The 23,314-nt window shown below is 34.0% G+C and overlaps 2 protein-coding genes across 4 annotated transcripts; both read left to right on the top strand.

Moving 5' to 3' along the window:
- The first annotated feature begins 1,244 nt into the window (after positions 1-1,244).
- Positions 1,245-3,667, top strand: LOC127899877 (uncharacterized). The gene is made up of 5 exons (XM_052434017.1): positions 1,245-1,829; positions 2,082-2,427; positions 2,499-3,010; positions 3,374-3,410; positions 3,507-3,667. Exons 1-5 carry the CDS (start codon positions 1,245-1,247, stop codon positions 3,665-3,667), a joined length of 1,641 nt encoding a protein of 546 aa, XP_052289977.1.
- Positions 3,668-5,369: 1,702 nt separating this feature from the next.
- On the top strand, positions 5,370-18,637 carry LOC102614049 (DNA gyrase subunit B, chloroplastic/mitochondrial-like). 3 transcript variants are annotated; one of them, XM_006477429.4, is made up of 21 exons: positions 5,370-5,566; positions 5,736-5,883; positions 5,968-6,048; positions 6,158-6,271; positions 7,273-7,329; positions 7,980-8,081; positions 8,640-8,790; positions 8,895-8,971; positions 9,189-9,299; positions 12,011-12,081; positions 12,328-12,469; positions 13,368-13,466; positions 13,574-13,702; positions 13,856-13,970; positions 15,113-15,180; positions 16,170-16,283; positions 16,377-16,493; positions 16,596-16,649; positions 16,735-16,840; positions 17,770-17,900; positions 18,283-18,637. In XM_006477429.4, exons 1-21 carry the CDS (start codon positions 5,466-5,468, stop codon positions 18,349-18,351), a joined length of 2,157 nt encoding a protein of 718 aa, XP_006477492.2. In that variant the 5' UTR covers positions 5,370-5,465; the 3' UTR covers positions 18,352-18,637. The 3 variants fall into 3 exon arrangements, with proteins under 3 accessions (XP_006477492.2, XP_024954842.2, XP_006477493.2); XM_025099074.2 differs by having other exon boundaries at positions 6,158-6,244; XM_006477430.4 differs by lacking the exons at positions 8,640-8,790; positions 8,895-8,971.
- Positions 18,638-23,314: the final 4,677 nt, after the last annotated feature.

Raw genomic sequence — 23,314 nt, forward strand, 5'->3', positions numbered from 1 at the left:
CTGGGCCACCTACTCACAGTTCAAGTACTGACTGAGATGGTCCAGTATAAAAAGCCTTCTTTTATTTTTCTTATGGAAACGTTAAGTTGTAAAGCTTCTCTAAAAGGGTTAAAGCATAAGTTGGGGTATGATGGTTTATTTGTAGTGGATCGAGTGGGTCGTAGTGGGGGGCCTGCTTTGTTCTGGCAATCTAAGTTCAAGGTGAGGCTTCTGAAGTTTGGGCGTACGTTTATTGATGTTGAAGTTTCTAATTTTGATATGGTGGTTTGGAGGGTCATGGGTTATTACGGGTACCCGAAGGCAAGAGTCATGGAATCTGTTGCAGCATCTTGCTTCTTTCTCTACATTGCCATGGGTTTATTTAGGAGACTTCAATGACTTGCTTGATTCTAGTGAAAAAAAGGGTTCTCGTCCTCATGCTTCTTAGAAAATTCAAGGGTTCAGAAGTGCAGTTGTTGATGCTAGGCTTTCGGATTTGGGAATGGTTGGGTATCAATTTACTTGGGAATGGGGTAGAGGCACTAGCAAATGGGTTGAGGAACGTCTTGATCGTGTTCTCACTTCTTCCTCTTGGTGTGATAAATTTCCCAATACACGAGTTCAGAGTTTGGAGGCTGATAGCTCTGACCACTTACCAATATTCTTGGATTTAGCTCACAACCTCTCTCATGCTTCTAGGAATAATCGTTTTCGCTTTGAGAACCTGTGGCTTCGTGAAGCCGATTGTGAACAGATTGTCCGAGGTAGTTGGGAAGACACAACCGATTTCTCAATTCAACAAAAACTCTCAGCTTGTAGTGTGCAGTTAATGAATTGGGGTGGTCATATGATTCACGATTTTCGTAATCGTCTAAATGATTATAAGACTCGTATGAGACTCTTAAGAGGCAGACGCGATATTGAGGGGCTTGTGGAATTCACTGAAATTCGTAAGCGCTATAATGAGCTTCTTCACAGTCATAGATATTTGGAAGCAGCACGCAAAGACCCTTTAGTTGAAGGAAGGGGATATGAACTCCCGTTATTTTCATTCAATGGCATCTGCGAGGAAGAAGAAGAACACCATTATTAGATTACGCAATGCTTAGGGGCTATGGTGTGTTGATTCGGATGAGATTGATACCCTCATCAAGTCCTACTTTATTGATCTTTTTTCTTCTAGTGGCAGTAACAATGAAGCTGTAAATTCTGCTGTGGTTCCTTCTATTTCGTCTTAGCAAAACCAGATTCTGTTGGCTCCATTTATGGCTGTTGATGTCAAGGATGCTCTGTTCAGTATGCACCCCGATAAAGCGCCAGGACCTGACGGTATGAATCCAGCTTTCTACCAGAAATTTTGGCATATTGTGGGGAGGGATATTTCATATGCTTGTCTTCAATTTATAGCAAACAAAGAATTACCTATGGCTTTAAATAAAACATTGATTGTGTTGATCCCTAAGAAAGCTCATCCTGAGGTTTTACTAGACATGCGGCCAATTGCTTTGTCCAATGTTCTTTATAAAATTATTGCCAAGATGTTAGCTAATCGGTTGAAGCTTGTCCTCGACACTGTCATCTCTAATCCTCAAAGCGCTTTTGATCCCGGTAGAGCCATAACGGACAATATTTTAATCTCAGCCGAAATTATGCATTTTTTAAAAAGGAAACGGCAAGGAAATGAGGGGGTAGCAGCACTGAAAATTGACATGGCTAAGGCCTACGATCGTGTTGAATGGGATTTTCTCCGAGCTATAATGTTGAAGATAGGGTTTGCTGCTGAATGGGTCCAGCTGATTATGCTCTGTATTACCACAATAAGCTATAATGTGCTGAGGGATGGTAATAAAGTGGGTCCTATCAATCCGAGCAGGGGACTTCGATAAGGTGACCCTTTATCACCTTATCTTTTTCTACTTTGTGCTGAGGGGCTTGGTTCTTTAATTACTAAGTATGAGAAAGTGGGTTTGATTCATGGTGTTCGAGTTGCAAGGAAGGCTCCTGTCATATCCCACCTTCTATTTGCAGATGATTGTTTCTTATTTTTTCGTTCAAATCAAGTGAGGCTAATTTAATGAAACATGTGTTGTCTGTTTGGGCAGTGTGTTAACTATGCCAAATCTTCTATCTCGTTTAGTATGAATGTAAAAGAAGATATTGTTCAACAAATCTGCAGTATTCTTGGGGTTACGGCAACTAGCAATCATGGGCCATATTTGGGGCTACCCTCACATATTGGTAGAAAGCGCAGTGATGTTTTTCACTTTGTTAAGGAGACAGTCTGGAAGAAGCTTCAAGGGTGGAGTATGAAGTATTTATCTAGAGCGGGAAAGGAGATTCTATTGAAGACTGTTGCTCAAGCCGTGCCAAATTTTTTGATAAACATCTACTTGCTACCTCTTGAGCTTTGTAAGGAGCTAGAAATCATGATGAACTCCTTTTGGTGGGGTAATTGACGCAATACTGGGGGGGGGGGGGGGTATCACCTGGATGCGATGCTATATGTCAACCAAAATTAGCTGGGGGAATTGGTTTTAAAAAGCTCCGTGCATTTAATCTTGCTATGTTGGGGAAGCAGGGCTGGAGATTGCTGACTAAACCAAATTCTTTAGTTGCCCAAATCTTCAAAGCAAGATATTACTCTCGCACTACTTTTGCCGAAGCTACTTTGGGGCATAATCCTAGTTATGCATGGAGGTTAATTATGGCAGCAAAGCAGGTTGTTATTAATGGTAGCCGTATTCAAATAGGGGATGGTAAGCAAACATTTATCGGAACGGATCCTTGGCTTCCTGACAGTGAGTGTGGATTTACTAGTACAGTGTTGAGTGAGCATGTTCAATCTGCTCCAGTTAGTTCATTAATAGTCCCTAGCACTAGAACTTGGGATCATGATATCCTTAACGACATCTTTGATGACCGGGATAAGAATTTGATACTAAAGATTCCCCTGAGTGAGAGAAGAACTGCGGACCTATGGTATTGGATGCGTGAGCCTAAAGGAGCTTACACTGTACGCAGTAGTTATAAGGTACTGCGTCCCTGTCTCGATATCCCTTCTAATAGCATTTGAAATCGACTATGGAGTCTGAGTGTGCCGAGTAAAGTGAAGCATTTCATGTGGAGAGCATTGACAAATGTCCTTCCTACAACTGAAAATCTTCTTCAGCGACATGTCGAGGTACCCACTACTTGTCCTATTTGTCATGCTAGCTCTGAAAATGTTTACCATATCTTGCTGGTTTTCCCCTTTGCGAGAACTTGCTGGATGACTTCTTCTATTGGCTTCTTTGGGGATGAGTCTAGTCTCCTACATTGGTTGGAATGAGTGTTCAATCGTTGCAGCATTGACAACACTTAACTCGCTGTCATGATCTGTTGGGGCCTTTGGCAGAATCGGAATGCTATGGTTTGGAGAGGAAAATCTATTGGTGTGCAACAACTTCTCAACTCTGCTGGACATTTCCTTTATCAATGGCATACTACTAGGAAGCATCAGTTTATGGTTTCGTAGCCATCTAATGCAGGTCATGATGCAGTTTGTTGGGAAACTCCTCTAGGTGGCAGATTAAAGTGCAATGTTGATGCAGCCGTGTTTGATTCTAGAGGGCAGATTGGGCTGGGCAGCGTTATTCGAGATTCAACGGGTGCTTTTGTGGCAGCTAGGTGTCGTTGTATTTGTGGATGATTTAGTTCGCGTGATGCTGAAGCCCTTGGTGTTCGAGAGGCCCTTAGTTGGATTAAGCAATTACAACTGTCCAATATTATCATTGAGATGGATTGTCTAAGTGTGTACAATGCATTAGTTGATAACCTCTCAGGTCCTAGTAGTTTTAGTCTTATTATTGAAGACTGTTGTGCTTTGTCTAATTCTATTCTAGATGTTTCTTTCTCATTTGTTAGATGATCTGCGAATTCCGCTACCCACTCTGTAGCTCAAGCGGGGAATTCTTTGTCAGGTCATGAAGAGTGGAGATCTGTTCCACCTTCATTCTTATTTGCTGATTTGTTTGGTTCTTCTTCTTAATGAATACCAGTTTCATCTATAAAAAAAAATAACATATGAACGAATGATACCAGCCGACCATAAAGTAACCGAAAACTGTAACTTAGCTAGTTAGCTGTGGCCTTTCAAGAGAACTGGAAAAAAAAGAAATAAATACAGGGGTAATTTTTAAAAACCTCCCCTGAGGTTTGAGCTTGTTGCAAGTAGATAGCGAGAATCTGTTTATTTGTAAAAAAACCCCCTACCGTCAGTTTATTTTAACATTGACCGTTAGTTGACTGTGCAAAGACAATATTGCCCTTAACAATAGTTTGTAGACTGACATAACTAAAAAAAAACTAAAATTGTTGGTGCGAAAAGCACAAACCCTATTTTTTGACAATTTTATCCTTATCAATTCCAAAGATTTACAATATCATAGGTAAAGATTATGACTATTTTATTTTCAAGTTTTTAATTTTATCTTTCTTGTAGGAACTTTAAGGAAATATTAATAATTTAAAGAGGATTTTTTACGTTTTAAATTTTATCTTTTTTGTAGGAACTTTAAGAAAATATCAATAATTTAAAGAGGGTAAAATAACCAACAATTTTGGTTTTTTTTTTAGTTATTTCCGTCTACAAACTATTGTTAAGGGTAATATTATCTTTGCACAGTCAACTAATGGTCAATGTTAAAATTAATTGACGGTAGGAGATTTTTTACAAATAAATAAATTCTCGCTATCTACTTGCAACAAGCCCAAACCTCAGGGGAGGTTTTTAAAAATTACCCAATAAATACATGTAACTAAAGTAGATATTGAAGGCTAATTCTGAAACTATATTGGTATTGATAGGTAATTGCAAATATTGGGGAAATTTTCAATATTAGAGCAAAATTTTAGGGGTACCATAAAATTATCCCTTGACGTTAATTAATTAATTATTTTAGGATTGTGAGTTTAGCTTTTATGTAAGAGTGACATTATTGGCACCTTTCTAAATATTTTTTAAAAATTTTTTAATTATTTTATAATTTTAATTTTTATTAAAATTACATATTAAGATAATTTTTAATTAAACTTCCATTAAAGTCAAATAATTTTTTATTTTAGAAATTAAAAAAGTTATTTTTTCCTCTAATTTTTTGTTGATAAATTTACTATCGATAGTTATAATGGAGAAAATAAGAATTTATTATTATTTTTAAATGAAAAAGACCCAATTGTTGAAATGAGATTTAATAATAAAAATTAGATAATAAAGTTTACACAATAAATTTTTTAAAGTATATTTTTATTATTGTTGAAAAGATTTTATAATATTTTAAAATATTTTAATGAAATTAATTAAAAAAGGGTGTTAAAAGATATTAAGAGGGATGTCAATAGTCCCACTCTTTGTGTACGAGTGTACGAGTGGAGGGAAACCGAAGGCGTATATTGTCAAACGGGAAAACCAAAACCCTTTGCTTCTCAGTTTATAATAAAAGTTTCTGATGGCGCGTCTTCTTCTGAAAGCTCCTTATCTTCATATTCGCGTGCTCATGGCCTCTCGTTGTTTCTGCTCTTTTAGCTCCTCTCTCTTTTTTAAACCTAGGTTTGTTTTTCCTTTTTCACTTCCACTTCATTCTATTTATTTGTTTATTTTAAAATGAAATGATTTTTACTATTATTTTTCTCTAAATTTTGAAATACTTGAAGAAAGCAATGATAAAATAACAACAAATAATCTCTTACAAATTCTTTTTTTTTGGGGTCATTTTTAGGACAAATTTTGCGATAAGAGGAGTTTCGAGTCAAGTTTTAACTCGGAGCAATGTGGTTTTACCGAGGGCATTCTTGTCGTCTAGCATTGCGACAGAAGCTTTTAAAGAAAATCCCGTCTCTAAGACCTATGGCTCCGAACAAATTCAGGTTAGTTTTAAAAATTACACAAAAGCCTATTATGCTTCAATTATCCATGCTTTTTTATTTTTATTTTTTGGTTTATGTATTTAGGTGCTTGAAGGTTTAGAAGCTGTTAGAAAACGGCCAGCAATGTACATTGGAAGCACAGGCCCTCGTGGTTTGCATCATTTGGTATCTTTTGTTGTCTTTTTATTTACAGTATTAATACTATGATTTGTATAGGCCATAGGAAACGTTTTAAATTGCTTTTTTTTTTTTTGGGTCAATCTCTTTATCTTAGGTGTATGAAATATTGGATAATGCTGTCGATGAGGCCCAAGCAGGATATGCTTCAAACATAGAAGTTGCTTTGCTTGCAGATAATTCTGTGAGTGTTGCTGACAATGGTCGTGGGGTATGCTACATCTTGCTTTTATTTCTTAAGTTGAGAAATCATTGCTGTCTTTCATAAGCCTTGGAAAGAGTGATATAATTCGTTCACATCCGTGCTTGATGATTTCAATCTAGGTCTTTTGTCGTGGTAGTTTGGGTTTTTAATCTACTGTTGATTTATTTATTTGTTTATTTGTCATATGTTCCGTATCTAGAAATTGCTTATTGCATTTTTACACAGTGTACAAAGTTATGGATATTTGTTAGACTACAAGTGAATGGAAAATTATGTTTGGTGAACATTGTTATAATCTGCTTTGGTATGCAGTAACATGTCGCATTCCGCTTGCAATAGGATTACCATCCATCATAGTTGTACGCTTAGGTTCTCTGTACTTTTGGTTTCACAAGCTAGGTAAATCAAATAACTGCTATTTCATTTTTGCTTTCTTGTTCATTAAATTTTTTAACATTGTTTGCCAAGATCTGTGGTGAAGCTTGCAACAGTTTTTTGGGTGGACTGAATTTCTTTTACTCTAATTGAATGCTTTTATATTGTATGAGAGAGCTTTATTTTATAAAAAAATTAAAGATACACCTAACAAGGACAGACATAATGAGCCTTGCCCCTCAAAATATTTGTTTAATACATCATATGAGATTATTTAGATAACATATTTACCTCTCACATGATGAATTTGAACAAGAATTAGATGATAGTTGAAGAGGTGACATATAAAAATTCTTATATGGGTTTCAATAAGGGTAATTTTGTAATTAAATAAAAAAACTTTTGAGAGAGCTAGCCCGGCCTAGCCCTTTTTGAGCTTTGCCACCAGCCAAGAAGTTACTCTTATCAGTGTCCTGGCTTTTATGCCAATTTGTTTTTCCACATTTATAGAAAATGTTCCATCTGTCTAACATATAGTTGTAGTCCTAATTATTTTATATTTATGTGCGTTTCTCATCGCGTTTTGCTTCTGTTTCACTTGCTTCCTTGTTTGTTAACTTGTAATATTGCAGATTCCTATTGACTTGCATCCAGCCACAAACAAATCTGCCTTGGAGACTGTATTAACGGTATTGTTTCTAAATGATCTTTTTAATACTTAGTTCTGTATCCGAGGCTAGAATGTCATCCCATGAATAGTTTCACTCTTTTAGAATCATTTATTCTTTTACAATTGTATATATGCTTGGTTTATTATTTACCTGTTCGTTCCAGAACCGAGCTTCTCATCTGTAAAGAACTTTCTGCTGTTATTTTGGTTCATAGTGTATCCCAAAACAAGCTTTCCCTGAGCTCTTTTTAAGGAATCTATTTCTGCCTCTTACTATAAGTTATCGGAGACCTTTGCATTACGTTGAATGGGAAAAAAGAGAACACCTCTTTCATAAGTAATAAGGAAAGCATCTGGTAGATGAAGTGTCCTAGATTGCTGTAGGTGCTTTTTTCACTTGGAAAATTGTGAAAATTGTACACTATCATGTTTAATGGCTCTGAAGGAGTTTATAAATTATCTGCATACAGTAAAAGTTGCAGGAATGGTAGTTCTATGATAGTTACGGTACTGATAAATTTCAAATTTAAGACACTTGAAAGTTTGGGATGAAACTTAAAACTTAGATTAAACTAATCTATTTTGTCCATTCTAACATAATATAGTACTTACTCTTTTTCCCATAATTGTTCAATTATGTTGAAATGGCCTATGCTATCATTTGTGCAGGTCTTACATGCAGGTGGCAAATTTGGTGGTTCTAGTAGTGGTTACAGTGTATCTGGCGGATTACATGGTGTGGGTTTATCCGTCGTTAATGCCTTGTCTGAGGTGTCCACCATACACTTAGCTTTTAATTTTCTACTTTTGTAGTGATTATGAAATAGAGTAACTATATTTTTGCTTTTGTTTAGTACTTTATCAGTGTTCTGGACTTCCTATGTGTATGCTAACTTTACAATGTTTCCAACAGTTTTCCAGTCTGTTTGGTGTTACTTTACTGGTAGGGTATCAATGCTGGACCCTTTGTCTCCCAAATGTGGTTTTTAAGATATGGATGAAAAATAATACTCAAGTGTATGAATTTTTGTGGGTTTTTCAGTCATTGATGAATAATCATAAATCTCCATGTTTGTGTATGCACATGCATAACAATGTTTTTCAGTTGTTGAAATCTCCCTCTGTTTGTGGGTGACAATGTTTTTGACCAAGGGGGATGTCCTCGGGCAGTCACACTGTTGCAAGTCGATTTTCAGTAGTAGTAATGATGATGTGTAGTTTTTACCAATTAAGCTCACTTCCTATGTCTTGCTTTGTCTCTGTTTTCTGACTATTGGTTATTAGCATGTGTAATGTAAATTTTGATAGTTTATAATGTCATTCATACAGTCATTAGAAGTTACAGTTTGGCGCGATGGAATGGAATACCACCAGAAATATTCTCGCGGGAAGCCTGTGACAACTCTGACATGTCATGTCCTTCCAGTTGATTCAAAGGATCGCCAAGGGACACGCATAAGATTTTGGCCTGATAAACAAGGTCTCCTTGACTCTTAAAGCCCTTATCTTTATTTTAAAACACTGGATGATACTTTTCCACCAGTGATTAACATTTTGTTTTTCCCCTTCTAACTTCTCCCCTAGTATTCACTACTGCTATTCAGTTTGACCATAATACAATAGCTGGAAGAATTAGGGAGCTTGCTTTCCTAAACCCTAAGGTAGTGCTATTATTTTAGTTATGACAACTATGTTCTTTTCACTTTCTGCAAATAAATTTGTTAGAAATTAGATTGTTCTTACCTTTCACTTCTTTGTTTGAAGAATTAATTGTGGCTATAAATTTTCCATTATTGTGATGGACTGGTGGCATTAAGAAGTTATACTATTTCATTGATTTTGAATTTTCTATGTTTCCTTCTCCTTTGACCTCTACAGCTTACTATCGCTCTTAGGAAAGAGGACAGTGATCCAGAGAAAAACCAGTATAATGAATATTTCTTTGCCGGAGGTTTGGAGGAATATGTACAATGGCTCAATACCGATAAGGTATAATTGGTTTATTTATTTATTTTTTGTCCTTTCCTTTTTATCTTTGCTGTTTTTGTTTTGCCAGCTTAGATTTTCTTTATTCTAAGGGTCCTTTAAGTGAGTTTACCCCTTTCTGGCATAAATATGGGGGTTGTTGCCACTTAAGGCTGTGTGAATGGTTTTTATGAGACAGATGAATGTTTGGAGAGAAAAGAGCGAAATTAAGACTAAAGATGTAGTTGTTGCTTGTTATAATGGATTATATACAGATATTTATGGGGATAGTAGCTGAGAGATGATTCTTGAAAGAGATTAGAGGTAGATGAGAACATGGCATGATGTTTTAATTACTAATTGACTTGTTTTGGTTTGCAAGGAAGCATGAGGTGAAATTTATTTACAAGCTTTTAACAAAATGATGTTGCTCAAAAGCGCATTTCTTAAAATCATGCCTTAAATATTATCATTATGGTGTATATAGGCAAGTAAGATCATTCCCACAGAAGATTGTGCCCAATTAACAAGATATTAACACAAAATTCACAAACTGACCAGCAACAAAGATTGAATTAAAGACCTTATCTATACTTAATGAAATTAACTTAAACTTTCTAGATCTACTACGGACACATTAATGAACACTCACACAAAATTATGGGGGGATTTGTAGTTGATTTGCTATGTAAAATAAAAGAATTTAAAGTAGAAAATATGAAATTGCAGAAAACAGTTTTCAAGAGGCTGATATATGATGCGAAATATGATTAAGTAATCATTCTCTATTACTAAACATTGGATTTTAGATCAATTATCTGAATCATCATCCACTTTCTTTTGAAAACAACAACCCTAAGATAATTACAAGCTCAATTATCTTTATTTTTCCTTAGCTATCAAGTAAAACAAGCTCTTTACTAATTATTTTCTATGCTGGGGCTTGTTTCTACGGGTGTTTATATAGATCTTTAGCCGTAATTCTTCTAAGACTTATAAAATTTAATTTGTGTAAGCTCTCCTTTTTCTAGTAAGAATAGAACTTGGAACCTAGAAAGGTCTATGTATCAAAATAGCTGCAAAATGCATTTTCAATGTGGATCCAAATAGGAAATCTGACCAGCCCTTCAAAAATCAATCTTTATGGGCAAATTTGGTCCTCAACTTTAACACATGTCTAATATAGCACAACAAAGTGAATAAAGCCCAAAAATTCGTCCAAGGAAGCAATTAGAATCTATGAAGTCGCAGTTTGACTGTTCTTCACACTAATTTGTAGCTTTTCTACTAACTTTTGTTCATGCCTCAAAAACTCCTGCAAAACATAAAAGACTAATAAAGATTCAAGAAGTTCATGAAAATATCAAATAACTGCAAAGAAAATAATAAAAGCTGATGTGAAATTAAGCACTTATCGCAAAGAAATGGAGAAAGCATAGATATTTTTGTTCGATTGTTCAGTACTATCGTTTTGGGCCCTATCTACTAGCTTAAGCTTTAAAGTCAAATGGTAACTTCATATGGTATCAAAACCAGTTGCCAAGAGGTCTTATGTTGAAATCCTCCGCGTAATTGTTTTTATATTTGTTCCAGTCTCGTCTTTGTTTCTATCTTTAGTCTCTATTTAAGCTTGGATCACATGTGAAGCATATTATTGCACAAGAAAGGGCTGATACATAATACTATTGTTTGACCTTTTTCTTAGCTGGTTAAGCTTTTAGGTCAAGTGGGTAACTTGGTAATTTTAATGCCATTGTGGACCTTTGGTTCCTTGCTGTACCTACTGCACCTCGTTTATAAAATTCTCAGTTTCCTATGCTAAATGTAGAAAAATGGAAAAAGAAAGACCTCAGACCTGGCATTACTTGCTTCTGACCAGAATGCAGTATGGGGACTTGATGGAGTTCATTCCTGGATGACCCAATATCATTTCTTAATGTAGTCTCAGATGATTGAAAAAGAAATTTGGAGAGCTTGAATAATGACTAATATTGTGAAATGGATTGGTGGCTGTCCAGTGTCTCAATGGTTAACGCACAGAAACAAAGCATACTTTGCATACAATGTTCCCTGTTGAGTGGAAATTCATGTTTTGGGCTAGCGATGATAAATTTTCTAATAAAATCTGTTGAAGAAAGGATATATCTTGCAAAATTGAAATAAAATCTTCCATTTGGGCATCAACTTCCAAGGATTTTCAAGATTCCTCATTCTTTTTCATTCAGCTTGATTGGGATGCAGTTTTGGTTAATTTTGTTGGTTTGGATTCTTATTCCTGTGTCTCAGGTTTGAAGGGTTTCTTTTCTCATTGTTTGTATAGATTTTGGTGTTCTACACTGCAGGGAAGATTTTAGTCTGGTTTACTTTTGTAATATATATGTTCTTCTAATATTCTATAGAAGTATCTCTGTTTCCTATCAAAAAAGAAAAAGATTTTAAGGACTGTAATCTGAATGATAGACTAAGTTTAGTAAGGGGGAAAAGAGGGAGAAAAAAGTAAAAAAAGATTGCAAAAAGCTACCAATGTATGGTATGTAGAACTTTCTTTACAAATTTTCTTTCAATATTCTGTTCTGGCGTATGGTAGTATCTTTGTGTCAAATATAATAACCCAGTCAAGACATTCTTACTTTCGTCTTTCTACCTGAAAGTGATTTCTTAGAAATTATTATCTTTGGATTAGGAAATTGTGTTTCATTTATGGAATCCTGAGTGATACTTTTCTATTGGTCCAGAAACCACTTCATGATGTTGTGGGCTTCAGAAAAGATGTAGATGGAATCACAATCGATTTAGCTCTCCAATGGTAAATGACTTATCTACTACTATATTGCTTTTTCTCAACCTAGCTGCTGTTTTAAAATCTAAAAATACCTTTTTCATGACACTTTTTGGTAGACAGCTAATTAATAAGTTCTCTGGGCATATGTAATTGATATTTGTTGTTACATCTTGCGTAATGAGATACTAATAATGTCTTTATCATAATGAGATAGGCATTCGTCCTTGAGTAGTCCAAGTGATTTGTTTTAGGTTTTTCATTCTATGCCAGGTGTTCGGATGCATATTCAGATACTATGTTGGGATATGCGAATAGCATACGTACCATTGATGGTGGCACCCATATAGAAGGGGTGAAGGCTTCATTGACAAGAACTCTCAACAGTCTTGGAAAGAAGTCAAAAACTGTCAAGGTGTGACCATAACGACTTTCAAATTGCATTAATTTCTTATAATTTTATTTGATATCTTTAGTCATTTTCTTTTTTCTTCTTCTTGGTATAGTTTTTTAAATCTTGGTTGGGCCTTAGGATAGCTTGGTTTTAGGTTAACAGTTTGTTCCCTTCTCTTTTATTATTTCATCTTGTGATTAATACAATTATTAAATTAATTACCAGACATATGTGTGCTTGTTGGGGGGTTAGTGCCGTATATCCTTTCTGAAAGAAAGTTCCATTTTTATGTTTCCAACTCCCTTCCCAAGAGGTGCCCACACTAACAGGTCAAAAATATAAATTATAATATAATTCAAATAAAAGATATACCATTTTGCATTGGGCTGTTGGACCAGCAGTTTAATTCATGGGTCTGTTAGTATCAGTTGTAATTTTTTGGACCGTTACATCTGCAAAAAGGAAGAATTGCATGGAATTGCAACTACAAGAGAAGGAAAAACTGTAGGAATCATCAATTAAGTGAAACATTAATTTGGCAAGCCCATTTATCCAGTTCAAGATTACAAAGAATCTGTTGAAGGAAAGATAAAAACCTAAGGCACATCAGCTGAATTTTGCACTTTTAAAGGTTTCAGTATTCTTTAACTTCAAGCAAGCTTTCTTTCTCCTTAAATCTCTCTTTGCCATAAGATCAAAAAACTTTAAAATTTCTGTTAAATTTTCAAATTATAGTCAGGGACTAAACCATCAAATTCATGTATTTGTCATGGTGCAAAGTGCTTCGTAGAAGATTGATTATGTCATACAAGAAGGAAATTTGATTGGCTTATGTTTGATGCATACAAATATTGACTGATGTGAAGACAACAAGGATAGTTGTAACTGTCGCTTGATTATGATAATGGATCTTTTCCAGGATAAGGATATTAGTTTAAGCGGTGAACATGTTAGAGAGGGACTGACATGCATTATCTCAGTGAGAGTTCCGAATCCAGAATTTGAAGGACAAACAAAGGTATTGTCTATTCGCAAAAAAATCCATGAGTTACCATGCAACCGGCATTTGCTTATCCTTTTATTGCTGACATTTAACCTTCTTGGCTTTCTGTCTATCACTGGAAGACAAGGTTAGGAAATCCAGAGGTGCGGAAAGTGGTTGATCAATCTGTTCAGGAATATCTTACTGAATACTTAGAGTTGCATCCAGATGTACTTGATTCAATCCTTTCCAAGTCTCTGAGTGCGCTTAAGGTAATTTTCATTTTAGTTGAGCAATAAATTATGGTTAATATTCATTATAATGAATGAAGCTAATGCTGTTTCAAGGACTCTATTAAGTCCACTTGCAACTTGGTTTAAACATTGGAAATATAACTTGTGTCCTTGTGTCTTTCGATTATTCAGGCAGCTCTGGCAGCAAAGAGGGCAAGGGACTTAGTGAGACAAAAGAGTGTGCTGAGATCTTCATCGCTTCCAGGAAAATTGGCAGATTGCTCGTCTACAACTCCTGAAGAATCTGGTATGTATTGTGCTTTTTTTGTCTTCATGGGTTACATTGATTTGAAATGTATGATTATGAAATTGTCAATGGGAATTCATAAATAAACTTGTTATTATTTTTTCTACAAAAGCTGACTCAGTAAACCTTATAGATTTAGATACCACTGCTATAGGCGGAGGTTAGAGTAAAGGTTATAGTTTGTGGAGATATTTGGGAAGGATGGGAATTTGACTGGTGGAATATTACTGTACTTTACAATAGTTGAGAGTTTAGTTAAGCTTGGTTGACTTTGGTGAAAAGTTAAGAAAGAGAACGTATGGTTCAGTTCAGGTATTTTGAATTTGTTTCTTAAAAATCAGAAATGCGAGGAATATGATAAAGTAAACTATAGAAGAAGAAGAAGAGAAAATAGAAAATATAGACTATTATGTTCTTGCCTTTGAGCAACATTTCAAGTTGGAATTCTCAATAGTATGCCATTCAGCCTCAACAACATGCTTATTGCTTGAATGGACACCAAACTCTGGAAGATATTGAAATCTCATCTCAAAAGTACTAAATCATAAGTATTGACTAAAAGCCAAGTTAAAAGAAGCCGAAAAGGAACTATCCCAACTTGTTCCCAGTTTCTGTACCGCGACTAGTGCTTAACGGGATGGTACCCTACAAATACAAGGTACAACATAAAATAACTGAATTCAACCGACTATGACCAACATGTCAAAAGTGTTAATGCAGACATTTCACATAAAGAATAGCATATATATTAATTTACACATTTCATATGTGCGAGTACATCAATTTATTAATGGTGTTTGTGAATTTCCTTTTGTAAAAAAAATTTATAATTGTTTTCAGGTAATTTGACATCTATTCAGAAAAGCTCACTATTTGTGGCAATCTATTATTGTTTATGTAACTATGCATTTATTAGATGGCAAACTCTCAACAGGGATGACATAGGTTATGGAAATTTTAGTGATTGTTTAGTCTTTTGAAACATATAGAACCTTCTGTGATGCCTCTGCTGTAGCCTTCCAGCGGTTTGGCATGTTTACATGCTGAAATTTTATGAACAGTAGGTCTGGAGGCACTTGTTTTATTGTTTTGTTGCATTTATAGGTGTATGTTTTAAATTCTTTTCTACTTGATCTTTGCAGAAATTTTTATTGTTGAAGGCGATTCTGCTGGTGGAAGTGCAAAACAAGGACGTGATAGACGTTTTCAGGTAATAATTAATCCACTTCAAGAGTCAATATTTGCATTTGCAAGTGCTTGAGGTTGCCTATTCCAAAACCCTTCTGAGAACCATGCCCAGCAAGACCAACTGTTCTTATGAGCGTATAAGAAAGTTATCACTGTTGATAGCACACAGTTCATTTGCAGTCTGAAAACTACATTTTGGAAGCATGAGAAGGATACTAATGGGAAAAAGTACTATTATTTTGGTTTGCAAACATTTCTCGTTTTCCTCATGCGCCTAACAGAAGTGCCCAGTTCCATGACTGTGCGGAATTTAACTGAGTACAGATACCATCACACCAGATCTACAGTTATGCTGCCTTTAACATCTAGAAAAGTGTTCTTCTACTGTTGCTATTAGATATTACGACTAATTAACAAAACCAACAAATGCCCAAATCAATTTGATGAGGAAATGGAACTTAATTCTAGTGCAAGGGAATATTTGTGCTTGAAAGTAACAATATCATAGCAAATGAGAACTTTATAAAATTGCATTGTGCTATTGTAAAACAAACCATCCTGCAGGTATTCCAGAATAAATACTTCCTGTCACAATGACAAGGGCTCATTGATTTTCCATTGTGTCTGAAAACTTGACAGAGAAGGACATGAAATGGGTAGGCTCTGAATTAGCTAACTTTCTATGAAATGGAACATTGCAGGCTCTGAAATTATCATTCTATATTTATGGTGCTTTATGGAATAAGCCATTGTGTCATAACTTTTAGGATCCTATGAAAATTCCCCTCGTCCACGCCGCTTGGTTGTCACATGCTCTAGCTCAAGTTTGTAATATTGGTGGTACCTTGGGTAGCTTGTCCAACAAGAGTTGGTCTTGCTGCAGACTCGCATTCATAATGGATTAAGCTGAACTTTGTTTTTGTTCAACATGCTGACCTTGTTGATCACATTATTGCTGAAGAGTAGTATAGGATACAAAAAATGGATGACGGCAGAAACATGTTTATGCAGGCTATTCTTCCGCTGAGAGGTAAAATTTTAAATGTTGAAAGAAAGGATGAGGCAGCAATGTACAAGAATGAAGAAATTCAGAATCTAATTCGTGCTCTTGGACTTGGAGTAAAGGTTAAATCATACTGTTTTTATTTAATTAATTAATTTATTTTTGGCTTTAGCTTCCTGACTTATTTCACAAACTTAAAATTTTCTTTGTTTCAGGGAGAGGATTTTAAAAAAGAGGCTCTGCGTTATCATAAGATCATCATATTAACAGATGCTGACGTCGATGGTGCTCACATCCGAACACTGTTATTGACATTTTTCTACAGATATCAGGTATATAAAAGTGAAGATTGAATGCTTTTGTAGAGGAAAGAAAGAAAGTCTTTCGAATATAGAATTTGAGAAAAGTCAAACTGATAAAATTGTTGCTTGCAGAAAACCTTATTTGATGAAGGTTGCATTTATGTCGGTGTTCCACCCCTCTACAAGGTTTGTTTTTGGCTGTGACAAATCTGCCAAGCAAAAGCATATAATTGAAACAATAAACATATGTCATCTTTTCTGAATTGCCTAGGTTGAGAGGGGAAAGCAAGTACAGTACTGCTATGATGATGCAGAGCTAAAGAAGGTCAAGAGCTCCTTCCCTTCAAATGCTTTGTATAGCATTCAGAGGTTCAAAGGTATGATAAACAAGACAACTCTTCTGGTTCCTTTATGTTTGTATTCATGCTTGAAGCCTGTGTTTAGTGTTCATGATGCATTGTTCGCTTATGACTTGACACTTGCTCAAAACAAAGTCAAGTGATAGCATCTTTAAGAAAAATCTCTGAACTTTGATGTCATTAATGCCCTAAAAGCACCCCAAAATTTCACTCTGTTCCTTGAGGAGGAGAGTGCCTTGCATAATCATGAGGAGGAGAGTACCTTGCATAATCATCTAAAATTCTTTTTGTACACAGTAAGATGACAATCGCAGGCCTTTATTCCCTTAGGTTGCGTTTAGGATTGAGGTTGGACAGTTGTAGTTTAAAAGTTACAGCACTAAAGTGTTTGGTAAATACTAGCTGCTATAGTTTGGAAACTATATTAATCTAATTTTTCACTTGTATGGTGGAAAATCTATTATATCTTTAAAAATTTTGTCAAAATTATTATTTAAAATTTATATTTACTATATATTATTAACTTTTGTTTCATAGTTACAGTTTTTTTTCCACAGCAGACAGGACCTTAGAGAACACTTTTTATGGTAGTTCATCTCATTCAGTTTAATCATTTTTAAGAAAACACCGTGGTTTTTTTTTTAATATAACTAGCTGATGCAAGATATTTGTTCAGTTATAATGAGTATCCTTTGAACCACAAAAGAGATTGCTTAATGCTTATTCACTTTTGTGTGCAATCGGCATTTTTATGCATTTTGCTCTCTGCCTTCCTTAATAATGGTCCATATTTATATAGAAGACGTGTCTTTTGAATTCATGATGATGATGAAGAGCCAACCTGAAGACTGACTGCTGGCCATTCTCAGGGACCAAACTGCTAAAATTTGTTGTCCTAAGAAAATTTCTTTGTAGTTTTACTTACTATTTGCATGGGTACAATGCAGGCCTGGGAGAGATGATGCCTGTGCAGTTGTGGGAGACAACATTGAACCCAGAGCAAAGAATGCTTAAGCAACTGGTGATTGAGGATGCAGCAGAAGCAAATGTTGTTTTCTCCTCCCTCATGGGGGCCAGGGTAAGTAGATAAGTTTTGAAAACTTTTGAGATTTTAGTTCTTTTTGAGAAAAAATTTAACATCTGCTGATATTGTTCTACCCCCATTTGTTTCTCTTTGGGATGAGGGGTTGGGTGGATTTGGAATCTGCAAATAACAAATGCAAAACCTGATGTGGACCAATTTATTTGTACGGAAGACAGTGAGCTTCCTTACTATAATGCCCAAGTTAATCCTTCAGGACATCCATGAAAACCTTTTTCTTTAGTTTCCGTTGTAATAATCATATGTCCATATGATGTTCTAGCTAATTTTAGATAAGCTCTTATATTTGCTCTAAGCTGTAGGTTGGGAGATGTATGCTAGTGACATGGTTCTTACTTGTGCTTCTTTTTTTTAATAGGTGGACACTCGGAAGGAACTCATCCAGAATGCTGCAAACCTCGTAAACCTGGATCATCTTGATATTTAGGGCATCACTTAGTATGAGAGCATAAGTTTTTGGATGTAAAACGCAGGAAAACAAATAGAAAAGTTCAGAGATCACATTGAAGATGATTCTATTTTTGTAAAAGGTTATTTGGACAGTTGTACAGGTTTTAATACGTAAGATTTATGTTTTTTCTTCAGTGTTCTTAGGGCTTGTTGGTTATTGAGATTGGATAGTTGTATTTTAAAAATTACTGTCCCTGATGTAGCGTAAAAACTAAGTTAATTTTATCTCAAATTTATATGATGAAAAATTTATAATATCTTTATTATTTTTGTCAAAATTTTTATATAAAAATCACGTTTATTGCACATTATTAATTTTTATTTTATAATTATAATTTATTTTCTATCATAGCAAAAAGTTAGAGCATTTTAATACCAAATAGAGTTACATTAATTTGCATTAGAGCGGAACATTTGCATTGTCTTACCTATCCCTTGTGTATTGATTCTCTAAACATGTAAACTAATTGGTGGAGCATTTGTTATGATGGCCAAGTGGCTTCCTCGTCTTTTAATATTGGCATTGTCTAGAGTTTAGATTAGGGGTGGGCAAAATATACGATTCGACCTGACCAGACTTGAAAAATTTCGGGTTCGGATCATATCGGGTTGTAAATGAAAGTCGATCGGATGAAATTTTCTGAACCCAATTGGATTGTGATAGGATCGGGTAGAACTCGATTTGATCTGAAAAATTGATCGGGTTGCTTAAAAAAAAAACTAAATAAACACACGCACGCCACACATACAAATCATAGATTCACAGTACATACACAAACACAAGTCACAACCCTCATTACACAAAACACATACACAGTCACACCCAACGCCAACAGGGGCCAATGCTCATGGCCTCACAAGTGAACCTCATCCTCAAGAAGTAAGAACACTCTCCAGTCTCCACACTCAATCTACTGCGCGTCCGCAATCTATAGTTATCATGCTGCGGTCCGCGATCTACTACCATGATGTGTGTCCATGGTCACCATTCTGCTGCCAAGTGCCACCGATTTACTACTCCAAGCCTCTAACACGATAGCAGCTGCAGCCTACAAGTGTAACCCGACCCGAGTTTCTCCCCTTTAAGTTTTGACTTTTGAAGCTTTGATGGTATATATAGTTACTAATTTACTATATAGCAAATTAACGTTTAGTATTTGATTGTTGTAATCCGAACCCAATCATATCTGAATTCAATCTGATTTTTTGACCTGATCTGATCCGATTTGAATATATATCGGATCGGATCGGGTCGGGTTGTAAGTTCGAGTTGCATCAGATTAATTTTTACCCAACTCGAACAATCTGAAATCTGATCGAATTGATCCGAACTCAACCCGAACCCGATTTTGCCCACCCCTAGTCTAAATAGTGTTACTTTGCTTACACTCTTATTCTTCTAAATTTTCGGTTCAGCTGAAGAAGTAAATCCATGGTCGAAAATTAGGGGAGGGCACTATTTAGTTTGGTTCGATTCAGCCCTCAAACCGAACCAAACTGAAACCAAATGGTTCATGAATTTATGAACCAAATGCGAACCAAATTATAGAACTGAACCGTTCATTATTTAATAAAAAAATATAATACAATAATACACTATTAATACAACAATAATCTTGAGTCTATAAATTAGCACACAATAAACAACATAATAAAATCTAACAATAGTAAATTAGCATAATAAATTCCAAAAATAATCTAGAAATCCATAAATAATAACCAATATAATAAAATCTAACAATAATAAATTAAAATAATAAAGTTCAACAATAAAATAAAGTGTATGCTATGACATATATAATATCATGTATTAACTAACAAACAGAAATTAAAAAAAGATAAATTCTGAACTATGTTTTAATTTTATTTTGAATTTTTTCTTGAACCATTTGGTTCGGTTTGGAAGCGAACCAATTTAGTTTTCTGCTCCGAACTAAACCAAACCAAATTGTCATAATACGGTTCGGTTCAGTCTGAACCGAACCAAATACCCACCCCTATATAAAATATGCAAATTAGTGATATATGTTTTTCCTTTTTGGATATTTTCTGTTTAACCTCACATCGAAGCTTGTGGAATGTCATCGAGATAGAAAATTAGAAATCAATTATAATCAAATAAGTCAAGTTAAACCCAGGTGAATAAATATTAATAAAAGCAAACAAAAAAAAATCCTAATGGAAGATAAAACACAATTAGTGAATAGAAAATACATAAAAGAGATTAAAAAATATACATATAAAAAAGAATTAACGGTTTAACGGTTAACATTTGAGATTTTATGTGATTTAACTTTGTTAGACTTTTCATGAGAAAAATTCTATTGTAATATCACACATGTATTCTATGTGCGTATTGAATTATGACTATAGTCTAAATCATCAATCTAAAAGTAAATACGTATATCGAATTATGACTATAGTCCAAATCATCAATCTAAAAGCAAAAATAAGAACACTGAAATGAACATATATATATATACATAACTTTTTTACGTTAAATTTTTTACTTAAATTTCGATATAACTTTTCGTCACTCTAATAATAGTTATACAAACATTAAAGTAATTTTTTTTTTCTATTTTGAATATTTACTATTGAATTATACAATTCAATGGATAAGATTTACAGGATTGGGCATGTTCGGTTCAATTAATTTTTTACCCAACTGAATTAAACCGAATAGTTATTTTTAAAATTATGAACCGAGCATTTGATTTCAAGTTTTTCAAATTTTTAATCTTTAAAATATTTTATTTTACCGGTTTGAGTTGATTTTTTATTTATTTAAATAAATCGATCGATTTTTTCTTATTTTTCAAACGAACCAAACAATAAGAGGGGTTTGATTTTTTCGGAACAAGGGATTTTTACCCACCCTGAGGATTTATGTACGCCAAAAATTTGAAGTGAAAAGTTGTGTAGACATATGTAAATTCTGACTTTGAGGTGCATTCAACGCCAACTTTTTTTATGTTTAAGGAAGAAATTTGTGGGATATACCTCATTCACCTCAAAATACCTAAAGTATGCCTTAAATTACTACACACTTACACCTATATACTAAAAAAAATTAGGAAAAGTACGAAAATATTCTTAATTAAATCTGCACAAAATTGAACTGAAATCTTGAAGTCAAGGAAAGTTGCATAATAAGTTGAGAATACTCAACTTCTAACCACAAAGATTAAGTTTTCTGACAACTTCTTGACTTCTTCAATTAAACCAAGTGACGAGCCGAGTATACTCGACCTCAATTGAATCACCACTAATTAAATCCCTTGAAAAATTCTCAACTTCTTTAATGAAGTCATCGAGTTGAGCATATTTGACATTAGTTGAACCACGACCAATTAAGTTTCCTGAAAAATTCTTGATTTTTTTTCATGGAAGTCAGGTAATAAGTTGAGTATACTCAACTTTAATTGAATCACTACTGATTAAGTCTGCTAAAAAATTTGAAACCTTTTTATAGAAGTCGGATAAAGCATTGAGTCTACTCGCCTTCAACTGTATTAGTAAGTAATCATCTTCCAAGATATGCAATAATCATTAAAAAATAATAATATCTACAACATCCGTAAATTATCCAACAAACATTAAATATAATGTCATCTCATAACAACTAGCAAAGTTATCATTATATAATTTCAATAAGAAAATCCTATACAATGACTAAGGATAGTCTTTCACTTGCTCCAAGCGCTCAAGCCATGACCCAAAATCTCCAAGACCCCACCCTTTAAAGACAACACACCATCTACGATCCTCCATCAAACTTTGTATAGACAAATAATTTTGAATTTAATATATGTTTAAATAAATAAAGAAAATAAGTAAAGTATAGTTTATCAATTATCTCATGCATTAGTTTATGGATAGGTAACAATCATTTAGATTTTAAAATCATACTCGACGTGTTCAAAAGACTCACTTCACTTGTTCAAATAACTTAACATAACATAATTAATACTCGATTTGTTTAAAAGACTACTCGGTTTTTACTCGACTTGTTTAAAAGACTTAGGTGGCGTTTGTTTTTTAACTTAATGACTTAAAGTGACTTAACTTAATTAATTAAGTTAATTAGAGGTGTTTGTTTTTATAACTTAATAAGACTTTTTAGATAATTTTGACTTAATAAAATAAGCTAATTTTTTTGGCTTTTTACTTAATGGAGAAATCTGAATTAAGTCAATTACTTGCTAATGTCAAAAATATCCATGTTTTATAATTTGTTTTTCATGTCTATCCCAAAACTCACCCATAGATATTTACCCCACATAAAAATATCCATGTTGTTTCTTTTTTATATTATATACGATAAAATTTGAAATTTATGGTATTTTATTTATTAAAATTTTAAAATAATTATGTATTCACTTGAATATAGTTTTACTTATAAATGTTAAAATATTGTGGTATTTAATATATTTTTTTATTTAACATTCAAATTTAATAAGGATACAAATATAAAAGTACATATTTTCAGCTTTTTAAGTTTAAAAAAACAAACAACTTAATACTTATTTTCTGAGATTCAGTCGAAAAAAACAAACATATTATTCAGATTCAGACATTCAGACATATTCAGAATTCAGACTAATTCAGGTCTATTCAGATTTCAGACAAAAAAACAAACGCCACCTTACTCATCTTAATACTTGAAGTATTCAAAAGATTTACTCGAGCCCTACTCGACATGGTCAAAACACTTACTTGACTTCATCAAACAACTTAAAATAATTAATATTCGAAATGGTTCAAAAAATTATTTGGGTCCCACTCAACGTTTTTAAAAGACTTAAATTAACATTCGACTTATTCAATAGATTTACTCGACTAATACTTGGCTTATTTATAAACTTACTTGACTTCTGCCTGAATTGTTCAGAGATTTGTTCCACTAATTACTCGAATTATTCTATATTACTTTACTA

The sequence above is a fragment of the Citrus sinensis genome, chromosome 9, assembly GCF_022201045.2.
Source record: "Citrus sinensis cultivar Valencia sweet orange chromosome 9, DVS_A1.0, whole genome shotgun sequence".
Lineage (NCBI taxonomy): Eukaryota > Viridiplantae > Streptophyta > Magnoliopsida > Sapindales > Rutaceae > Citrus > Citrus sinensis.

Coding starts and splice junctions, on each gene's coding strand:
- LOC102614049 (XM_006477429.4), top strand. CDS start 5,466: ATGGCGCGTCTTCTTCTGAAAGCTCCTTATCTTCATATTCGCGTGCTC. Junction 5,884..5,967: donor ATGGCTCCGAACAAATTCAG/GTTAGTTTTAAA, acceptor TTATGTATTTAG/GTGCTTGAAGGTTTAGAAGC. Junction 15,181..16,169: donor GACGTGATAGACGTTTTCAG/GTAATAATTAAT, acceptor ATGTTTATGCAG/GCTATTCTTCCGCTGAGAGG.
- LOC127899877 (XM_052434017.1), top strand. CDS start 1,245: ATGGCTGTTGATGTCAAGGATGCTCTGTTCAGTATGCACCCCGATAAA. Junction 3,011..3,373: donor CTGTACGCAGTAGTTATAAG/GTACTGCGTCCC, acceptor GGCCTTTGGCAG/AATCGGAATGCTATGGTTTG. Junction 3,411..3,506: donor TTGGAGAGGAAAATCTATTG/GTGTGCAACAAC, acceptor CATCTAATGCAG/GTCATGATGCAGTTTGTTGG.